Source organism: Artemia sp. Qi Xiang Cuo, chromosome 4 (assembly GCF_049724085.1).
Source record: "Artemia sp. Qi Xiang Cuo chromosome 4, ASM4972408v1, whole genome shotgun sequence".
Lineage (NCBI taxonomy): Eukaryota > Metazoa > Arthropoda > Branchiopoda > Anostraca > Artemiidae > Artemia > Artemia sp. Qi Xiang Cuo.
Window position 1 is genome coordinate 6,007,580 of NC_142797.1, and position 20,547 is coordinate 6,028,126.

The 20,547-nt window shown below is 36.0% G+C and overlaps 1 protein-coding gene across 1 annotated transcript in view; it reads right to left on the bottom strand.

The window, feature by feature from the left end:
* Positions 1-4,509: 4,509 nt before the first annotated feature.
* The window catches only part of Usp12-46 (Ubiquitin-specific protease 12/46), a 57,141-nt gene continuing 41,103 nt past the window's right edge, over positions 4,510-20,547 (bottom strand). Inside the window, exons 6-9 of the mRNA XM_089087376.1 lie at positions 19,005-19,160; positions 15,401-15,538; positions 12,917-13,060; positions 4,510-5,531 (exon numbers count right to left, since the gene is read on the bottom strand). Of these exons, the coding sequence (XP_088943502.1) occupies positions 5,418-5,531; positions 12,917-13,060; positions 15,401-15,538; positions 19,005-19,160 (552 nt within the window). The 3' untranslated portion in view covers positions 4,510-5,417. The remainder of the gene's footprint in view (positions 5,532-12,916; positions 13,061-15,400; positions 15,539-19,004; positions 19,161-20,547) is intronic.

Here is a 20,547-nt window from a genome sequence, read left to right on the forward strand (position 1 = left end):
TTTGGGGGGGGGGGGTTGGGTAAAGTGTTTGGACAGTGTGAAGTTAGAAAACAATTCTTACTATATAACATGCAGAATAATTGGACCTAACACATTAGGCATGCAGACTCGCTATACTTTACCCCTACCCCCACCCCCCGAATGTGCAAATATATAGCCCAAATTTGTTTCTAAAGTTAGATGGTTTTTTGTGGTTACTGGCGCCAGTTTCCACTCTTATAATAAGTTATCCTTACTTTTGTTAAAAGGAACATTACGAGTGACTTTTACAAGAAAACTATGTTTCTCTGTAATTTTATTATCATATCTGATCTAAGAGTAGGGAAGTACGCATGGATTTGTTTTTCAGGGAGGACTCAATATTCTGGGAGCTTAAATATAAAAACGGAAAAATAGGTAAATTAAATGCAAATAAAAATATGTGGGATTTCAAAAATCTTGGGACTTTGCTATGGGGATTGGAATCATGCATGTCTTGCTTTTCCCTTACCTGCTAGGGCCCGTTTGCCAAAAATATTCAAGGAATGGTTAAAGAAGTTGTGCACTGGATGCTGCAAATGTCTCCGCAAACCGGTGCGAAAGTCGCCGCCTAGCCTCTACAGCCAAAGCTGGGATTTTATACCATTTATAGTCCAAAAAATAGTCCTGGCCACGTGGTCCGTGGTCAAGTATGATTCTGGAACATGGGCGCTTCGATACGCGGAGGAGGATTTGTTAGATGTTTTCCAGAGCAATTATCCACGGATTCTTATGGGTACCCGTCTGACCGACCGTATTTTAAACAGTAAGTTGTACGAAAAACGTGGCTTTATCCCGCTTTCTATGACTATGAGGGTAGATGGCTAAAAAACGTTCTACGGATGAAGGACGAAAGATTGCCAAAGACTGTCCTTTTCGGCAATCATCTAGGGCTAAACGAAAAGCAGGTCGTCCCGAATGAGATGGGAAGAGGTGATAAGGTAAGATTTAAAGGAAACTGGAACTTCTTGCGAGGGGATAAAGAGGGAAGCTTTGAATAGAATAGGATGAAAGAGGAGCGTGAGCAACTGTTTTGGCCTCAGACGGCTTGCTGCTGCAGTGAGCTGATAGTAGTGGTAGATAATGCAGTTGTTTGTAGGGAAATATCTAGTAGAGTGACGGCAGATAGAGCTGTGATTATTTTCACTCATAAATGCTTTGACTGACTTATTTGACTTAAAGCTCCTGCTGGTGGTCCAGCGTATAGAGAGATGTGACTCTTCGCCTCCATTCCGAACGGTCCTGCTATAGCGTGACTGCTTCTTGGAGATCAGTACCGATCATGGAGGAGTACTGGGTAACGCTGTCACTCCATCTGAACGGGGGCGCTTCCAGCCATGTTCAGAGGGATCAAAATTGAAAAGTGTGCTGGCGGGTGCTTCTGCTGGCATGCGAATTAAGTGACCGAACCACCGTAGGGTTCTTACGGCGAGCTGACGGGAGTTGGGGGTCTGATCCGTTAGTGTCAGCAGTCGTGTGTTTGAGACGAAGTCGTACCACTTGATCCCTCCGATTCGTCTTAAGAAGTTTGTTTGGGCCACATCTATGGCATCACGAACAGAAGCAGCAGCCGGCTAAGTCTCAGAACCGTAGATAAGAACTTGTGTTACGGTCGTGTTGTAGATCTGCATTTTTGTTTTTCGCTGATGTTGGGCTTTTACCACGCGGAACGGCATAATCAAGCCATAATAGACGCGGCTTTAGCGATGCGCGACTGGACTCCCACTTCAATTAAGTCGTTATCCGAGACGGCACATCCAAGGTAATATTGATAACTTCAACAGTGTGCCATAATACGTTGAATGCTGGTGATTTGGCTGAATTACCTACCGGCTTGATGATCATTTTTTTTTTCTGCCAGCTAATGTGTAGTTCCACTTTCAGGGCTTCTTCCGACAGTGCGTTGAGGGCTGTCTCGAGTTCAGCTGCAGAAGTGCATATCAGGCCAATGTCATCTACGAAGTTGGAATCGGCTAGAACTCTATCGCCATATTTCAGTCCGAATTGGAACCGACCCGAATTGGAACCATGACATAATCAATCACCGCGTTGAAAAGTTCAGGAGCAGCAACACAGTCTTGCCTTACACCAGTATCTATTTCGAATAGTGGGCCTTGGCGATCATTAACCTGGACAGAGCTTTTTTTTCCAGTTCAGAGCGCCTTGTGCAGACGACAGAATTTGTCAGGGAGACCCGTCCATTGTAGTATCCGCCAAAGAGACTCACAGTCGACCGAGTCGAAAGCTGCTTTAAAATCAACAAAGGCAATTTACGGTGGACGCTGGAACTCACGGGCTTTCTCGATGACCTGGCGAATAGTGTAAGGTGTAGTGTATTGGTCAGGAAACTCCTACAGCGAAGGTAGAAGTAACTGAAACAGGAAAGGTTCTTCACCAGAAAGTGGCTTTTTTTCTTTGTTCTTTCGTTTTTTTCTTTTACTAAAACGATTTTGGTCTGTTTTACTATTTGATTTTTTTTTCTTTTTTACTACTATTTTTTTTCAAATCTACACAATCACTTTCTAATAACGATACATGTCAAATCAATTGAAATAAAGGGACATATCAAAAATACACTATAATGCGAAAGAAATTCTACATTTGGTCCCTTAATAATTTGGCTAAGTAAAGGAACATCAAAAAACAGATCCTCAAGCTTATTGAAAAATCAAACAATTTTCCGAACTCCCTTAACCGATAGCCTAATTCTCCGGTATAATATAGAAACCTTAATTATCCGGTAGTTAAATTAGTTATCCGGTAGTAATATAATCTAACAAACCTCTTTAATCCGGTAACTTACTAAAAATAATGTAAAAGTTGCACTTAAAATTCTAATAATATATTCAAATAAAACATCTAAAGCCGAACTGGCCAGTCATGACCGAAAACAAAGAAATTAACACAAAGACGACCTACGCGTCTATGGCCAGTAAATGAAAATGAAGAAAAAACAAACAAAGAAACTAGAAACTAAAACTAAAAATATATACAAAACTAAAGTAGACTAACATGAAATATACAATTACTTACATTTACAATTGGCAGCTACCTTCATGAAACCACAAAGAGTAACTCTAACTGTTAAAAGTAACAGTTACTTTTGTGGTTTCGTGAAGGTAGCTGCCAATTGTTAATGTAAGTAATTGTATATTATATATTTTATTTTAGTCTATTTTAGTTTCTAGTTTTTTTTCTAGGCTTAAGACGACTTTTTGTATACGGTCAAAATATTCGTTTGATTTTTTGTTTCTCATCATTTTCATTTACTGGTCATAGATCCATTGTCGTCTTTATATTCATTTCTTTGTTTTTTAAGAATAAATTAAAAAAACTGATTTTGTCCAGCAGTCTCATTAATTATCCGGTAGTAATATCATCCAGAAAACCTTCATAATCGGGCAGCCTACATGAGGTTTGAAAATTAATGTTAAAAAACTAAGTCGCTAAGGCTAGGAATTAGTGAAGATGGAAAGGTGACGTTGGGTAACGTAAAGATTGATCAAGAGGACAGCTTCACTTACCTTGGTAGTATTATTAGTAAGACGGTAGGAGGAGTGAAGATATTGAAAGTAGAATAGCCACGGCTCAGGGTGTTTTTTATCAGTTGAAAAAAGTTTGGAAGAATAGGAAGATAAGTCTGCAAACCAAGATTAGAATACTGGAACCTAGTGATGACAGTGGTCAAATATGGTTCTGAAGCATGAACGCTCCGAAAAAAACAGAGGAAGACTTGTTAGACGTTTTCCGGAGTAATTGCGGGCGGATTGTTTTGGGTACCCGGCTGACAGACCGTATTTCACGTTCTGTGGATGAAGAATGACAGATTTCCAAAGATTGTCTTTTTTGGCCAACCGTTTAGGGCTAAACGGAAAGCAGGTCGTCCGCGGTCGGGGTGGGAGGATGTCGTAAAGAAAGATTTAAGAAAATGGGAACTTCATGGAAGGGTGTAAAGAGGGAGGCTTTGAATAGATTGGGATAGAGGAGAAGCATGCGTAGCGGTGTTGGCCCAAGGCGGCTTAGTGCTGCGGTGAACTGTTAGTAGTAGTAGTATTATATAATCTAACAAAAACTATTTTTATCTGGTAGTTCAGTAGTTTAATTAATTATTCGGTACTAACATCATTTAGCAAACCTTTATAAATTACATTTTTCCAAATCTAAACAAAATAATTAAATCTTATAATATTATCTAACAAATATTTATTGTCAGGGAGTAATATAATCAAACAAACCTTTCCGACCCGGTAACTTTCAAGAAACAATGAAAAATTGTTAAAGTAATACCATCTAGCAAACCTTCATAATCGGGCATCTAGCAAACCTTCATAATCGGGCTTTTATAACTTTTATAATTTAACCTAACAAATCTTTATTATGGCGTCCTATTTTAATTAACTGATTTTTTAAATAGTTATTTTGTAGTAATATAATTTAGAAAACCCGAAACAGTAGCCTACCCGAAACAATGGAAGAAATTTAAATTTACAAACCTTATAATATATTCTAACAAACCTTTATTATTAACAAAACAAGAAAAAAACACAAAATTTCCAACACTACTTAAATCTGATACCGGAAACAGTCGCAACTTTTAACAAAAATTCTTGAACTTTGGTATTGTTGAACGCTTGAATTTTAAATTTAATAGAATCTTCATCCAGCATGATCCTAATATATAAGTTGAAGAAGAAGAAGAGGAAAAAAAAAAAAAAAAATCGCACGACGGAAAGACACCTACAAGTGATGGTCACCAGGTCTAAGTGTTTATACAGTAACGATATTGGCCGAAAACATGGGACAAAATTAGAAAAATTGTTAATTAGAAACAAAAGAAAAATGTCAATAATATACAACAATGCGTGAAAAAATAATATACCCAAAGTAAGTTCATCTTTACATAAAGCAAAAATCCAAACTTCTTTAATCCGTTGCACAAGATGGTCAAAAATAATTACCTTTATGCTTCTTCTAATTAAGTCTAACAAAGCTTTATTTAGAAAAATCTTCCGTTACAGATTAAATACACCTGTATTAACTTTTAACAAAAATCTTTTAGAGCGTCTACATTTTTTGTTTTCTTAAAAAACAGGCCGGATATAAGGATAATTTAAGCACTGAGGGTTTACCCAAAAAGGGCGGTTCATGCCAGACCTCATCATGCGCACATATCAGAGTTGTCTAAGTTCTTGTTCCAGTTTGCCGCAAAACGGCAAGTTTAAACAAGCTCTTAAACTTGTCGCAATAAAAAACGTTAGTCTTAAATTAATCTTAAATATTTCTTTCAACGTGGTTCTGGTGTTCAAAAAAAAAAAAAAAAAAAAAAAAAAAAAAAAAAAAAAAAAAAAAACTCATAGAACGCGCCACGGAAAGCTACCTATAGTGAATGAGCAACATGTTTAAGTTGTTACGTAGTCACGAGATTGATAGAATAGAATATAAGCTGTTTCTGAAGATTTCTGAACGTCGGAATTGGAACCATAGAAGTCTTCTATTGCAGAGCTGTCAATCTTCTGAAAGAAAAGGAAGAGGAGAGAAGATTTATTCAGATGAATCACAATAATAGAGCTTATTCACCAATAAAATTTGGAATCAAAATACCTTTGTTCCCCCTCAAAAGAGAACCAGAAAAAACCGGAACAACCAAACACGCATTATTATTGTGTTAACACACAAAACGCACAACTACAATAAAATCAGATAAGAAAGAAATATAATATTTGACAAAATGGCTACATCAAAAAGTGAGTCCGTATTTACAAAGTATTTTTCATTTAAATTTATTTTAAATTTCAATTAATGGATGCCTGTTTTAATGGTTGCTTGATTAGTAATAACATATATCATCACTATTACCAAATCACTGAGGTACCAAGCCACTTGAGAGACATATACAATTGGCCACGCTCCTAATCCCCAGCAATCTGTCCAAAACTTCACTCTTTAATCTCTTTTCTGATATTCTAATTTCCCATTAAATCCATCCTTGTGACTTCTTCCCACACCGTTCGGGTACGACCTGCATTTCCTTTGGTCCCGAACGAATGGCTAAAAAGCACAGTTTTCAGCAATCGATCATCTTTCATCCTTAAAACGCATCATGACCATCCTCACATTTCTTTCTTTTTTAGGATCAAGCCACATTTTCCCAGATATTACCCCATTCATCCACATTGATTTATCAAAACAGTATTATGAAATTGTCTGGTACGCCCTTTGGTTTTAAAAACTTTTGTTGGATTCGAGCTCTTGTAGTTTCTTGAAGGCTTGTGCCCGTGGAATTTCACCCCCTTTGGCATTCAATTTCAACGGCCACTTCTTGACTGGGTTTTTCAATATATTTTTTCTAGGATGCTTATTAAAGTCTGAGCTAAAGAGTATGGGAAACTTAATAGCGCGGAAACTAGCGCTGGTACCCAAATAAAAGGGGGCCTTATAAAGTGCGAACAAACCCCCTTTTCCAAACCACTTATTAATTGATGTGCGGTTAGTCAAACGAGACCTAAAACTATCCCTTAACCAATTCTTCCAAAACATATCCAGCCTATCTTCCATGACCTTTCGTAGCACCTACGATCCGGGGCCCTATAGGCAATCAAAGTTTACTTAACTGTACGAAATCAAAATTTACTTTCTGAAGCTCAGAGCCTATGCCCCTCTTCCTTCTGGGCTGGATTGAAACCCTTCATTTTGAGGTGGGCTATCATCAGGTGCTTTCAATAAGATATCCTTCTTGCTTGTCGACTAGCGTCGAATATCCTTGTCCTAGTAATAAGACGTATCTTCCTATTCTTCCAAACCTTTTTTAAATAAATTTTTATTTAAATAAATATATTTTTTATATTTTTTTAAATAAAGATCTTTTAAAATAAATATTTAAAAAAAATAAATATCTTATCATAGGCAGCGCTAATTAAAGAAAGATGTGGGCACAATGTGTTTTTTTTTTCTCCATACCCAGGCCCTTAGTATCGAAGGAGTTGTCGTAGAAACTTCAAAAAGGGCTCATTCGATTGGAAATTGGAGTGGCTAGTGCCCTTTTTAATAGTCAAAAGTGATTGGAGGGCCACTAGCTCCACGAGCCCCTCATTCCCCCGAACACATCAAACCAAAATTTTGAGATAGCCATTTTGTTGAGCATAGTTGATTTCCAGATAGAAAATATCTTTTTGAGGAGGACACTCCCCCACAACCCTCGGGGCAAAGGTTTTAAGTTATGCCCTGAAGGCATATTCATATGGAACGGGTCGTTATAGAGACTTTAAAAGAGATTCATTTAACTTGAGATCGAATGCTCTCGGGCACTTTTTAATAGTAAACGATGGTTTGAGGATATTTAGCCCCCCCCCCACACTAATTAATTCTCCAAACCCAACCAATCAAATTTTTAAGATAGCAATTTTGTTCAGCATAGTTGATTTCCAGATAGAAAATGTTTTTGAGGAGGACACTCCCTCACAGCCCTCAGGGTAAGGGTTTTAAGTTATGCCCGGGGGCATATAAGGTTTTTAAAGAAGGTGTTGTCGTAGAAACTTCTAAAAATACTCATTCAATTGGAAATTCAAAGGTCTAGTACCCTTTTTATTTGTCTAAAGTGATTGTAGGGCAGCTAGCCCCCCCCCCTCACGCCCATCATTTCCCCAAACACTTCCAATCAAAATTTTAAGATGGCCATTTTGTTGAGTATAGTTAATTTCCAGATAGAAAATAAATTTTGGAGAAGGACATTCCTCCACAACCCTCAGGGCATGAGTTATAAGTTATGCCCTGGAGGCATATAAGGTTTTTATTGAAATCTTTGTCGTAGGAACTTGAAAAAGGGCTCATTCAATTTGAAATTTAAAGTGATAGTGCCCTTTTTTATATTCATTTTTGAATGAAAGGTAATTAATCACTTTTTTACGCCCGTATTGTCCCCGAACACATACAATCAAAATTTTTAATAGCCGGTGTGTTCAATATATTTGAAAGTTCTAGTAATTACGTTTTAGAGGATGTAAACCCCTCCCCCCAAAAGCCTCATGGCAAGGGTTGTAAGTTTTGCCCTGGGTCATATAAAGTTTTTATTGAAAGCGTTGTCGTAGAAACTTTAAAAGGGCTCATTCAATTGGAAATTGAAAGGGCTAGTGCCTTTTTTAACAGTTGAAAGTGATTGGATAGCGACTAACGCCCCTCTCACGCCCACCATTTTCCAAAACACATCCAATGAAAATTTTGCAGACCAAACTATAAAGTCTTAAAAAACGAAAAGATTTAAAGCATTATTTTCTTTTTTCCTGAAAAGACTTTGTCAATATAAAGCGAACAGAAATTAATTAAAAATACTTTTTCCCCAAAATAAGTTTTTCAAAGAAAAGTAAAGAACTCCATTAAACAAAAAATGAGCAAAAACAAAGTCAAATAATCTACCAAGCGTCAAACTACCACAAATCAGCATCGATAAATAATGAAACCCAAAACGAACAGAAATTACAATAATTAACCGAGTCAAACTCAAAACGAGCTGAAAGTAACATAAGTTGGGCTCAAAACCCCTATGCCTTCCCATGGCCAGAACAAAATTTGCACTTTACTGGAAAAATACAAATGAATGTGCATTGTCAGTTTAATATACATATACTGATATTTAGTAATTAAAATGTTTATATTATTTGATTTATTAAAGCTATAAAAGTAAAAACACTTATATTTTTTTCAGTTTTTTTTTTCTGCTAACCTCATTTCTTACCTTAACCGCAGCAGTGTTATTCTCGCACATAGCACTAATCACTTTAATGTATTTGTCTAGTATACCATACAAGGGTAAAACCTTTACTAAAGCGCCACTGACGGAAATTACCTTTAGCCACTCCAAATGCCAAGTTTGGATTTGCAACGGACCACAACAACTTATTCATATTTTGTAAACCATGCTTTGGTAAAATGGGTGCTTCGTAAATTAGGAAAATATTCACTTGAGCTAATTCTGTAGCATTGTTTGAACCAGGTCTTACTCTGGAATTTAAATCCGAGGAAAGCGGAAGTTTCAAGCCAAGTATATTGTACGTTGTCGGTCCAAAAGTACATACCAGAGAAAAACCTTTTAAATATAACCCCTTAAACTTGCATTACATTTAAATGGTTTTCCCCGGTATGTACTCTTCGGTGCATATTCAAACTGCTTGATTTGTGAGAAGCATTTCTATCACATATTACATTTAAATGGCCTCGCTTGTCTTTTTCTGCGTTTTCTGCTTCTTCTTCCATTTCATTTTGTGGTATTGTCGTTTTCTGCTTCTATCGTTCTTCTTCCCTCCTTTTTTCAACTCTCTTTGATTTTCGAAATAGCTTCTTCAACTTTAAACGACAGTCGTTTCACAGTCGTTCTTTTGATTAATGATGGAGAGTACTTTACTGCTGAAGAAAGTAGCCAGTCCATGTCTCACTTGCTTTGACATCATTTGCAAAACGAATCGAGTGCGAGACTTGAACTCGAAACCTCACACTTCGTAGTCTAGGCCCAGAGCAATATACCATGAGGCATTACAGAAGTATTACAACCTTATACTACCAATGGGAAAGGGATAAAAAATGGAAATATGACGATGCTGCCAATTTCTTGGGTTTAGAAACGGGGCTATAAACTTCTAATGAGGCTTTCAATTATGACAATCCCAGTGCGTATTTTTCGTTCTCAGGTCATTTTCGAGATGTTTTAGGTGTTTTTTTTTTGTCAAAAGAAAAAATTTCAAGACTACAAATTAATGGTGAGTTAAAAGTAAATAACAGTTACCACTCTTGTATTTTTCTTGGTTGAGTATTTTTGCATTATATTTTACATTCGAAAACAATTTGAATACAAAACTTGAACTCGAAACCAGACACTTCGTAGTCTAGGCCCAGAGCAATATACATAATAGTCTAGGCCCGTAGGCCTGCAGTCTAGACCCGATATTAAGTAAGTATAATAATCTAATACTACTAATGGGCATCAGCATAAAAATAGGAAACATAACGGTGCTGTCAGTTTCTTGGTTTTAGAAAGAGGGCTATAAACTTCTAATGAAGGGTTTCCAATTATAGCAATTCCAGTGGCGTATTTTTCGATCTGCGGCCATTTTCGAGAAGTTTTAGACGTATTTTCTTTTGGTTGAGGATTTTCTAGCATTATTTTTTTTCCCAAATCATTCTTTTAATTCTTGGTTACAATTGCCTGGGGATTGTTCTTTACTAGGTTGCAGCTACCACTGCAACAATGACATAAGGATTAGACACGGAAGGGTTTGACATTAATGGTAACTTTGGTGGAGTTATTAGTCAATTAAGAGTATTGACTATATATATTGACGGAAGGGTTTGACATTAATGGTAACTTTGGTAACTTTGGTGGAGTTATTAGTCAATTAAGAGTAAGCTGAGAAAAAGTGTCGAATCTCAAGGAATATATATCTAAAAATGAATATAAAATGCGTGACAGCTTCAATGACTCCAGGGGGAAAGGACGTCAAATCTCTTTGTCCATCATTATTAAGGAGACTTGGACGCTGTAGCCTTGAATTTATTTTGCAGTCTTCAGGTCAATAAAGCACTAAAAGGACTTCTTAGCTGAAGTACTGAAAACCTCCAGTATTAGGGACTTTAGGGACCTTGTGGCAGCCCTGAGCATATTAACACAAATCAACTCGCTAGACACGCTGCATTAATCGATCGGGACAAAATTCTTGCCCAATCCAATTTCTGAATGGTTTTTCATTTGTTTTGGGTTTGTATTGTTCCAGTCTTTTCTCTGTCGCGTTACGATTTACTTCAAAAGGTTAGTTGTATTTAATATATTTTTTTTTTCGTAAATGATATTGGCCTAAGCTAACTGTATAGGCTATTCTGGACGCTTCTACAGTGCACTATCCACTTTTCTCGATAAGGTGACGGAAACAGAAACAATACTCCCTATTATCTACTATCTACTAATATAATCATGATTATATACATGCTTTAATAGTATGTAGAAATCAAATCTCAAAATGCCCAATTATTATTTTGACTGCTCGTCGAGCACCAGCGAACTTTTTTCCTTTTATTTAACTTTTTTTTACCTTCCCTCTCTACTTTTTGTGTGGCATTGAGGACGGCTTGGCGGAGGTGGTTGCCGAAATATCTGTTTTGTCTTTTCGTTCACTTCTTTTCTACTGAATCACTCTTGAATCACCGTTTTTCTGAAGATCACCCTTGTTTATAGTTTCTAAATTATTTATGTTAAAAATTGCAGCCCTTCCCCCGGGAACCGTGGGGGATAAAGTCGTCATCGAAGACATATTTATTAGATTTTCGACTATGCTGAACAAAATGGCTATCTCAAAATTTTGATTGGGTGACTTCGGGAAGAAAATGAGCGCGGGAGGGGGCCAAGTTGCCCTCCAATTTTTTTGGTCACTTCTTTTCTACTGAATCACTCTTGAATCACCTTTTTTCTTAAAATCACCCTTGTTTATGGTTTCTAAATTATTTTATGTTTTTTCGCATTTTTTTTTTGCTTTTAGTCCGACGCAATAAATTAAGTAGATATCTTAGTTAGCACGTTTTATTACAAGCTAATCGGTAGACTAAAGTAGCGGCTTATAGCTGTTTTTGGCCAAGTCCTATCAAATTCCCTTAAATATAGACCTGCTTCTCTTGTAACCTTATTTTTCTTATTAAAAAAGTGTAAGATTAAAAAATTGCGGAATTTTATATGGCTGCTAATTTTGGTCTCAAAAACCGAAATTTTTTCAGTAGGCTATATTTTAAGTTTCCCGAAAATTATTTTTATGATACTAAAACCTTACCAATGAGTAAAAAAAAAAGAAAAAAAAGAAGAAAAAGGATTAAGGTGATCAAGAGTGATGATTGATTAAGGTGACGAAATTAAGACTCTCTACTCCTTATCATAGTTTCAGCGATAGCTGTAATCCTAGTAGAGAACGAACCACGGTACATTATAACCAAAAATTTTTTAAACCCTTTGAAAACAATTGTCAAGTGGGAAAAATTTACCATTCGAAGCTGATTCAGGGATGATAGCTATGATATTGATTAATATTAAAATTAACTATTGGAAGTGAGCTTTTTCTTAGGCTGAAAATTTTTTACCCTCCAAAATTTGAAACATTTACCATGTTTTTCACTATTTTTCGTTATTCACTATTATTCGCTTACTTTTGGTGCTATTCGCAACTTCGATACTTTTGACCGAGAGGTGAGCGGTGAGTGGTGAGGGTGAGCGAGTGGGTAAAGGCAGAGACCCTCAATACAGACCCACTTTTTTCGTACTGTGTTATACCCTTAATGTGCCAGCGTAATTTAACCCTCAAAAGAGGGTTTGAGGGTTAAATTTTGCTGTTTTCCTCAAAACAGCAACAACTGTTTTGACAAAGGTTGTTTTTTCTAAACCCTTTTTTTCTAAATTCTATTCAGAAAAAACGCCTAAAACCCAGAATTTGGGTCAGCCGAATTTCAAAACTATGTTGTTCGTCCAAAAACAGATGACCAATAAATCTTTATTATTGGTCATAGTAAATAAAAAGGAAAATATAGATGCGATAGAATACAATATACTATATTGCATAAAAATCGGTGTCTTGAGGCTTTGGTCTGGACTAGGCCAGAAAAGTTTAAAAACACTGGGAAAAAATGTTGGTCGAAACCAAGTCGAGAGCCCCCCCCCACCCCCAAGCGCGTATCTAATCAAAATATACCCAAGAAATGTATTTATAATTAAAAAATAGGAATTAAGCAAAATTCAAAACGGAAAAAAATTAAAGAGAATAGAGCCTAGTTCTAGCATTAAAACTGATAAAACGACACGAAGTCAGAAAGAGCTTTTTTTCATGTTTTGACTTTTGGGGAGTAAAAAAAAGAGAAAAAAACATATTAAGTGACTTACGTCCACAATATCATCATCAAACACAAGCCAAATGCCATGACTTTTAACAATACTAATGTAATGACCTCTGTTAGGGCCAGTTCCACAATGGACTACTATGGATATAAGATCATATAGGCGGTCAGGATTCATGGCATCGTCTGACTGAAATGAAATAAACAGGTTAATAACAGGTCTACAAATACAGATCTACAACGTGTACAGGTCTACGATTGCACACAGGATAAAATCGGTTCTTCGGAGCTCGAGTCGGGACCCTTCGGATCAAAAGTCAGAGTCGGCCCATTTCTTTGAACAAAGCCTAGGTCTCCTTGATTGAAAGGCATATGTTTGAATCATACAACTGTGTTCTTCGTATTTTCTATAATTACGTTGGAAAACCAAGCGAAAAGTCCTATTAAGAGCTATTTCTGTGGGCTTCCCATGGAGATGACTCATTTCTTTGAACCAAGATTAAACCTCCCTGATTGAATATTAAAAACACTACTACTAATAACTCACTGCAGCACCAAGCTGATCAGATTTAGAGGATGAATTGAAACTGAGGGACCTGGAAAGGAGCAGAAGGAAAGTGAACGATGCATGAAAAAACAACATGAAGTTTGTCAAGATTGAATATCGAGTTGGTTAATGAACAATTAGTTTTCCTGAATAAGATTTAGGGCCTTATTTATGTTTTGGCGACGGCGCTCATGCGGGACGACTGGCGGCTTTTCGTGGATGCCTCTGGCGGCACAGGAGGATCTGAGGTCAAAGGTAAGGTCTTTATTATAGGCGTCAGAAATTGGTTTAAGAATAGAAGGAAAAAGTAGACATCTATACAATTGAGGAACAGGAAACATGCGACCGAATTCAAGTATGTTAGAGGATTTTCAGAACTGTCCCGCGAAAAATATGTTTGGACTCATTTGTTGCGAAAGAAGCATTGTTGTACCCTACGAGTGGCATACTTCCGATATCGTAAATTTTTGCTTCGTTTACCGTGATGGTACCGTAATTGTAAATTAGTGGATATGTTTGATCTTATTGATATACCATCTCCACTAAATGGCCTTATTGATGCTTTATGTATGAGAACCTGGAATTTTGTTTCTGTTTATGACCCAATTTTTCCTTCCTGGCGTTGGCTAATTAGTTTTCTTGCTTACAGTATTTAATTTTATTTTTATGCTGTTTTTTGCTTTCTTTCCTCTTCAATTTTTGTACTCAGCTGTTTTTTTTTCTGCTTTTTGTGGGTAATAAATTTATAGTATATTATTATTACAGAGTGGCAAGCTGAAAGCTTGCCACTCTGTTGCTCAATTAGTAGAACCTTCATCTTAAACCACATCCATGCGGTCATTAAAAGATAAATTTTTATTAATAAGTATTCCTAGGAAACAGATATTCCCACCCTTTGTTTTATTAATAGAGGCTTTGGACCTCGTTCTCATATTGGCATAAGATCGGATCACCCGGAAACACAAAGTTACGAACATTGAATGTGGAACAACTTGAGCAGTAGCCTAGAGTCAAGTTAAGCCCAATGAAATGAAAATCGTTTCAACAGAACTAAGACCTAATTAAACAGAACCAAGTTATATTCGCAGGGTCAATTTCAAATACTACTACTGCTAACAACTCACTGCAGCACCAAGCCACCTGTGGCCAACACAGCCACGCAGGCTCCTCCTTCAGCCCAATCATATTCAAAGCTTTCTTCTTTACACCATTTCTAGACCAAGCTTGTATCTTCATTTTAATTTTTTTCCATTGTTTCCACTTCACGTTCAATTATTATTGGAAAACCAATAACAGCTGGATTGCCAAAAACAAACAAAAAACAGAGGGCAAATCAGCCTATTAATTTGGAAAACACAGAGGAAAACTATATTAATTTAAACATTAAACATTTAAACATTAAATTAATCTTAATTAAAATTAAATTGAATTAATTGAGCTAATGATTTTAACAAAACTTAAAAAGTAAAATAATTACAAAATATTAGAATATTTGATAAAAAACTAGAATTAATTAAAACTAATCAATGTTATCGCTCATAATTGACTATTTCAACAAACAGTAAATTAAAATCGTACTTACTGGTCGCTCAAATATTACAGTAGGGATTAGGCTTAAAATAACAACTCAATACAGTGGCAAATTTTAACCTGTTAAATCCAACATTAAAAAAAAAAAAAAAAAAAAAAAAAAAAAAAAAAAAAAAACTGAACTTGCTATACTGAATACCCAAATAGATAAGTAGAACCCGCCATTATATATAATAATAATAATACAAATACTTACCATAATAAATACAAAAAATTAAAATGATTGATAATAAAATAATAATAACATAATAGTAATTTAAAATAATAACACAAATCATCAATGAATATTAATTCAACACGCTTAGTTTTAGCCAATTTTAAAATAGCAAATCTAGTAGTAAGGAAAATCACCGAACTTACCACATTGAATAGCCTGAAAAAAGTAGAGCTTACCGTATTAAACAGTCTAAGTTCCATAGGGAAAACTACACGATGAGATACTTTAATGTGCCGACTATACGTGTCCATGTATTTGAACCGTTTCAGATGCAGAGCCAATATCATTGGAAGCTTCTTTACTCGAACACGTTTCTAAAAATAATACAAATAATATATATATATATATATATATATATATATATATATATATATATATATATATATATATATATATATATGGTTCAGTTCAAGGGCATTACAATGTAAGATAATTGTATACCTATTGACGCTGGAAAGATATCGAGGGTGCGTCCCCTCCTAAAAACTCTATTGCAAAAATTATTAGTATCATCACAGATGAACTTTTAAACATTAAATTTTAAAATCATGTAACCTAATCTAGTCTAAAGCACGAATTTTTAGTCTTTTATTTACGTGCCTGTATGCCTTGATGGCTCGTAAATGGAGTAAAAAAGAAAAAATGACAAAAGGTTATGACAAAGGATCCTTAAAAATTAAGAGAATCTCAGACCTTATAATTATGCTTTGCGTTTAACTCATCTTATTTACATCAACCCTCGTTCAATTCAACCCCCATCCCCGTTCAGTTCTTATTCAGAAAATTTGCTGTGGTCAACTACATCTAAAGGTTTCATGCTAATAAAATGAAAATAATAGCTTTTAATTCCTTTTTCTAAACTCTTTTTAAATAGCTTGGTAGCTTTCCTGATAGTGCAGGGAGGGGTGCGTTGTCAATAAAGCGATCACGATATTTGAAAAAAAAACAAACAAAAAAACAACAACATAAAATAAGGGATCCAAACACACTAATTTTATTTTAGCATGTTTCCTTTAGATGTGGTGAACCACTGCAAATTTACCGAATAAGGTTGAGTTGCATTGGGGTTCATTTAAGTGGAGTAGAGTTAAATGGGCATCCAGTTTCATTTTTTGAGTTAAATGGAGGTTGAATTGCACAGCGGTTGGATGAATGAGGGCTGAGCTGAACGGGGGTTGAGTTATATAGGAACCTATAAATATTATTTTAAAAAATGATTATATTTACCTAATAGTTAACTATTGAAGTACGATGTTAAGTAGTTTGTCCTCTTCTTTATTTTATGTACCATTATAATGTAACAAATTAATTTTGTAAGTGAGTACTTCTGTATTTAGTGCTATATCTGGAACCATCAGGGGGAAGGTGCGGCGTAGAGTCAGAAAAGCGACCATGATATTTGGAAAGAACATAAAATAAAGGATCTAATGCCACTACTTTTATTTTATTAGTATGTTTTCTTTAGATGTGGCGGACCACAGCAAATTTACCGAATAGCGCTGAGTTACATCGGGTTGAGTTAAACGGGGGTCGAGTTGCATGTGATTGATTTAAATAGGGAATTGAATTGCACAGGGGTTGAGCTGAATGAGAGTTGAGTTAAACGGGGGTTGATTTACACGGGGATTCAATTGGATGGTGGTTGATTCGAACGGGGAATGAGTTACCGGGGAACCTATAAATATTTTATTTAAAGATTACTCTTAATTAATGGCAGAAGCGGCCTTACTGGTGCGGGGGCCTGATGCAGCTTCCACTGTGCGGGGCCTGACATCGTGGTCCTAATGTAGTGGGAGCAATAATAATGTAGCTTCCAATGGGAGTGGTAAGAATGTGAAGAGTAGAGTAGGAAAAAAGAGTAAAGAGTAGAACAAAAACGGGGGTGTGCTGCCACAGGAAGTCCCAGACTGGGGACAAATTAAGTTAACAGATGAAACAAAAGAAAATAACATTTATCTAGTGACCAGGACCAAAAGGCCCTAATAAAGGGGGGTTTTGACAGTTTTACAGCTGCTGGCCCTGCTCCACATAAAGGGGCACCCCAAAGTTGGAACCCCATCCGTACATTCCATGGTTTTTTTCCGTAAGGCCCCTCGCGAAGTCACAAAATCACTCACGTGATTGTAATCCATAACATATTTGACTTTGTTAGCGCGGGGCCCGATGCGGTCGCACCACCTGCCAACCCCAAAGACCGGCATAATGGTTAATTATTTGTTTACGGTGCTGATTAGCTTTTCTTCTTCTTTATTTTGTGTACCGTCATAAATTAAAACATTAATTTTGTAAGTGAGTTTTCGTAAAACGGATTCTGTTTCAATATTTATAGATGCGTGACTTTTCATTTGGCTGATTTTTGGTATTAATGAACACACTTGGAGAGAGAGAATTTTAGGTAAACAGAGGGATTTCGGAGCCAAAAATTTTTGCTCGAATTTTCGTGATCTTGTTGTCACCGTAGAAGGGATGCTTTATGATGAAACTGCACCCTGCAAAACGGCTTGGTACAGGGTTGCCACCATGGTCAGTTCCTAAAGCGCTAGAATTGCCCAAATGTGTGTGCTATACAGCAGTTTTTGTTGCTGTAGTAAAAAAAAATTTACTCTAATAGTTCTAAAATATCATTTTCTTTCTATTTTAGCACTATTTTAGTAACTCTAAGCACCTGCTATAGTACTACATATAATGAAATAATGCTAAAATAGCACTTTTGTTCTACACGTGGGAACCCTGGTTGGTAGTCGTTGGATGAGGTTAATTGAGTAGAATGCCCCAAAAAATAAAACCTGTTTAGTTTTATCATCTTAAATTTAAGAATCATTACACAAAATTTATTCATTACTTAAAAAACAGTCCTTGCGTACAGTTATTTCATAGCCCAGATATTTCATAGCCCAGCTATTTCATAGCCCAGATATGTTTATTTTTAAAGCCTTCCCTTTAAAAATGAACAGAAAAAATTGAGATAAGAAACTACTACTAGTACTAACAAATCAATCCAGAACTAAGCCACCTGACACCAGTACAGCTATGCACGCTCCTCCTCCACCCCAATCTATCAAAAGCTTCTCTTTACCGCTGCACACGAAGTTGTAATTTACTTTAAATTCTTCCTTATGACCTCTTTTCGCCCCATTTGGGAATGATCTGCTTTGCGTTTGGACCCTGAAGGATAGCCAAAGAGCACAAGCTTATTACATAAAACACGGCCTAGAATTCTTAACATTTCTTTCATTATAGCCCTTAAAAGATACCTGAAACTAGGAAAACATAAATCAAAAACAGGAATCAATTTCTTTTTTTTTCTAAGCTGGGCTTCTTGATAGCTACAGACTGAGCCAGAATAGAGCCAAGTGTCCATGCGTTCCATGCGTTTCGTTAGCGTTTGGACATTAAGGCAATGTTATTTGTATTATTTATAATAGAGGTTTTTGAGGAAAGATGGGCGAACTTAGTTCAAAAGTAACCTGGATTGTACCATAATACATAATATGTACATAATAGGGGCTAAAAAAATCAATAAATCACATTCAAATTGCATCATCCTTTAAGACCTATCACAAGACCTATCACGAGATTCGACATATTTATCATGTTTAATTTCATATTTGAGCACAAATGAACAAACTATAGGTAAGTAAACAGTCACAGCACTAATTTAGCAAATATAAGTTTTTTCCCAGGAAACTCATGGGCACCTACAAGGGGGGGGACCAATCCATAAATTCACAAGTTATGAAAATGTGAATAAAAAACAGAAAGCTAAAAAAAAAAATTAACCTGGGCTTCTTGATAGCTACAGCATACGTCACATTTGAATTTATTTTCATTACATAACGTTTCAGTTGAGCTGAAGTTTCGAAGACAGTGTGTGATACTAGTATTTTGTTCTACGTCCACCTGGAGATCAAAAAAATCCTCATCCTTGGAGCTCACCTGTAAGAAAATATAAATAAGACAAAAAGCAAATGATGATGAAAATTTAAATTATTTTAATCTCTTATCATGATTCTTTCATTATTTTTGTCTTTTCGTTGAGTTTTTCTAAAAAAAATTTCGCCCTTACTTTTTTTTACTTAAACTTATCCAAAAAAAGTTCATCAAAAGAAAAGAAACTAAATCAACTGCAAAACACTGGCACATTCCCAATAAACACATATTCACAAGATCAGCTTAAAACTAGAACATATTCTACAGAAAAATGCAGACGTGTGCAGGCTTATTAAACTACAAAACTGTGAATCCCAAGCCAGGAAGGGCTCCATGACCCCAAACGTTTAGAAACATCAAATAAATCAAATCGGTGTTTGGAGAGGGTCCTTAAAAAACTTAAGGTGTGATTTGTGCAATGAGCGTTTATCCAAATCTGACAACACACTTCAAACTTGGGTTAAAAATATAGATGTGGGACAAGGTCACACGATGGAACAACTAGATGGCGCTTAAAAGTAAAGATGGCGCTTAAAAGTAGCTTGCATATGCACTAAATAGTATAAGCAACAAGTAGTTTATTTTCAACGTGCTTAATAAGGAACTTTCGTATATTCTCCAGGGAAGACACGATCAGTAGACCGAGATAAATGAGGTCTATTGTTGGGATGATATTCAACTCAGCGAGTCGTTTATTTCTGGCTACATACTACTAGGATAAATAAAAAAAAGTACTTTATATTTAGCCGGGTGAATGGATACACCTATGCCATAATAGCGGGCTGTAAGTTCATCAAAATTGCGTTGAAGACTTGCAATAGAGCGCCACAAATTCCAAAAATCATCAAGATAACAAAGTACCAAAGTCCCATGACCAATATACCAACATGACAATATGACCAATACATCAAATAGGTAAACCACCCTGGGCTGTGAGAGGAGCATTGTTGTACAGTGAGAGATATGATCCCTCCTTGCTCCGACAAAACAGAAATATCTTCATCTGTAAGCGTATTACCATGTTTTCAACAAAATTTTAAATACCTATACATGCAATAAAGCAGTGCAATGATATCGAGGCTAACACCAAGATTATATAGTTTCAACATTGCTTGTGAATGGAGAAGCAAACCGAAAGCGTTTGTCACGTGATACGCACCTATAATAAGTCTGCTTCCAGCAGACTCTTTAACCTCTAAAATAGAAAACTTGCGCAGCACGTGAAAATACCACATACCTAATTAACATTCAAACTGATAGGGGGCATAACACGTTGTTCCTTTATATATCAACAATCAAAAACTCAAAATCTTGACAGAAACATTTGAGACAGTTATTAGCCGATAGGATGAACAAAATAAATGGTGTTTTCCTCTTTTCAGAAGAAGGACAG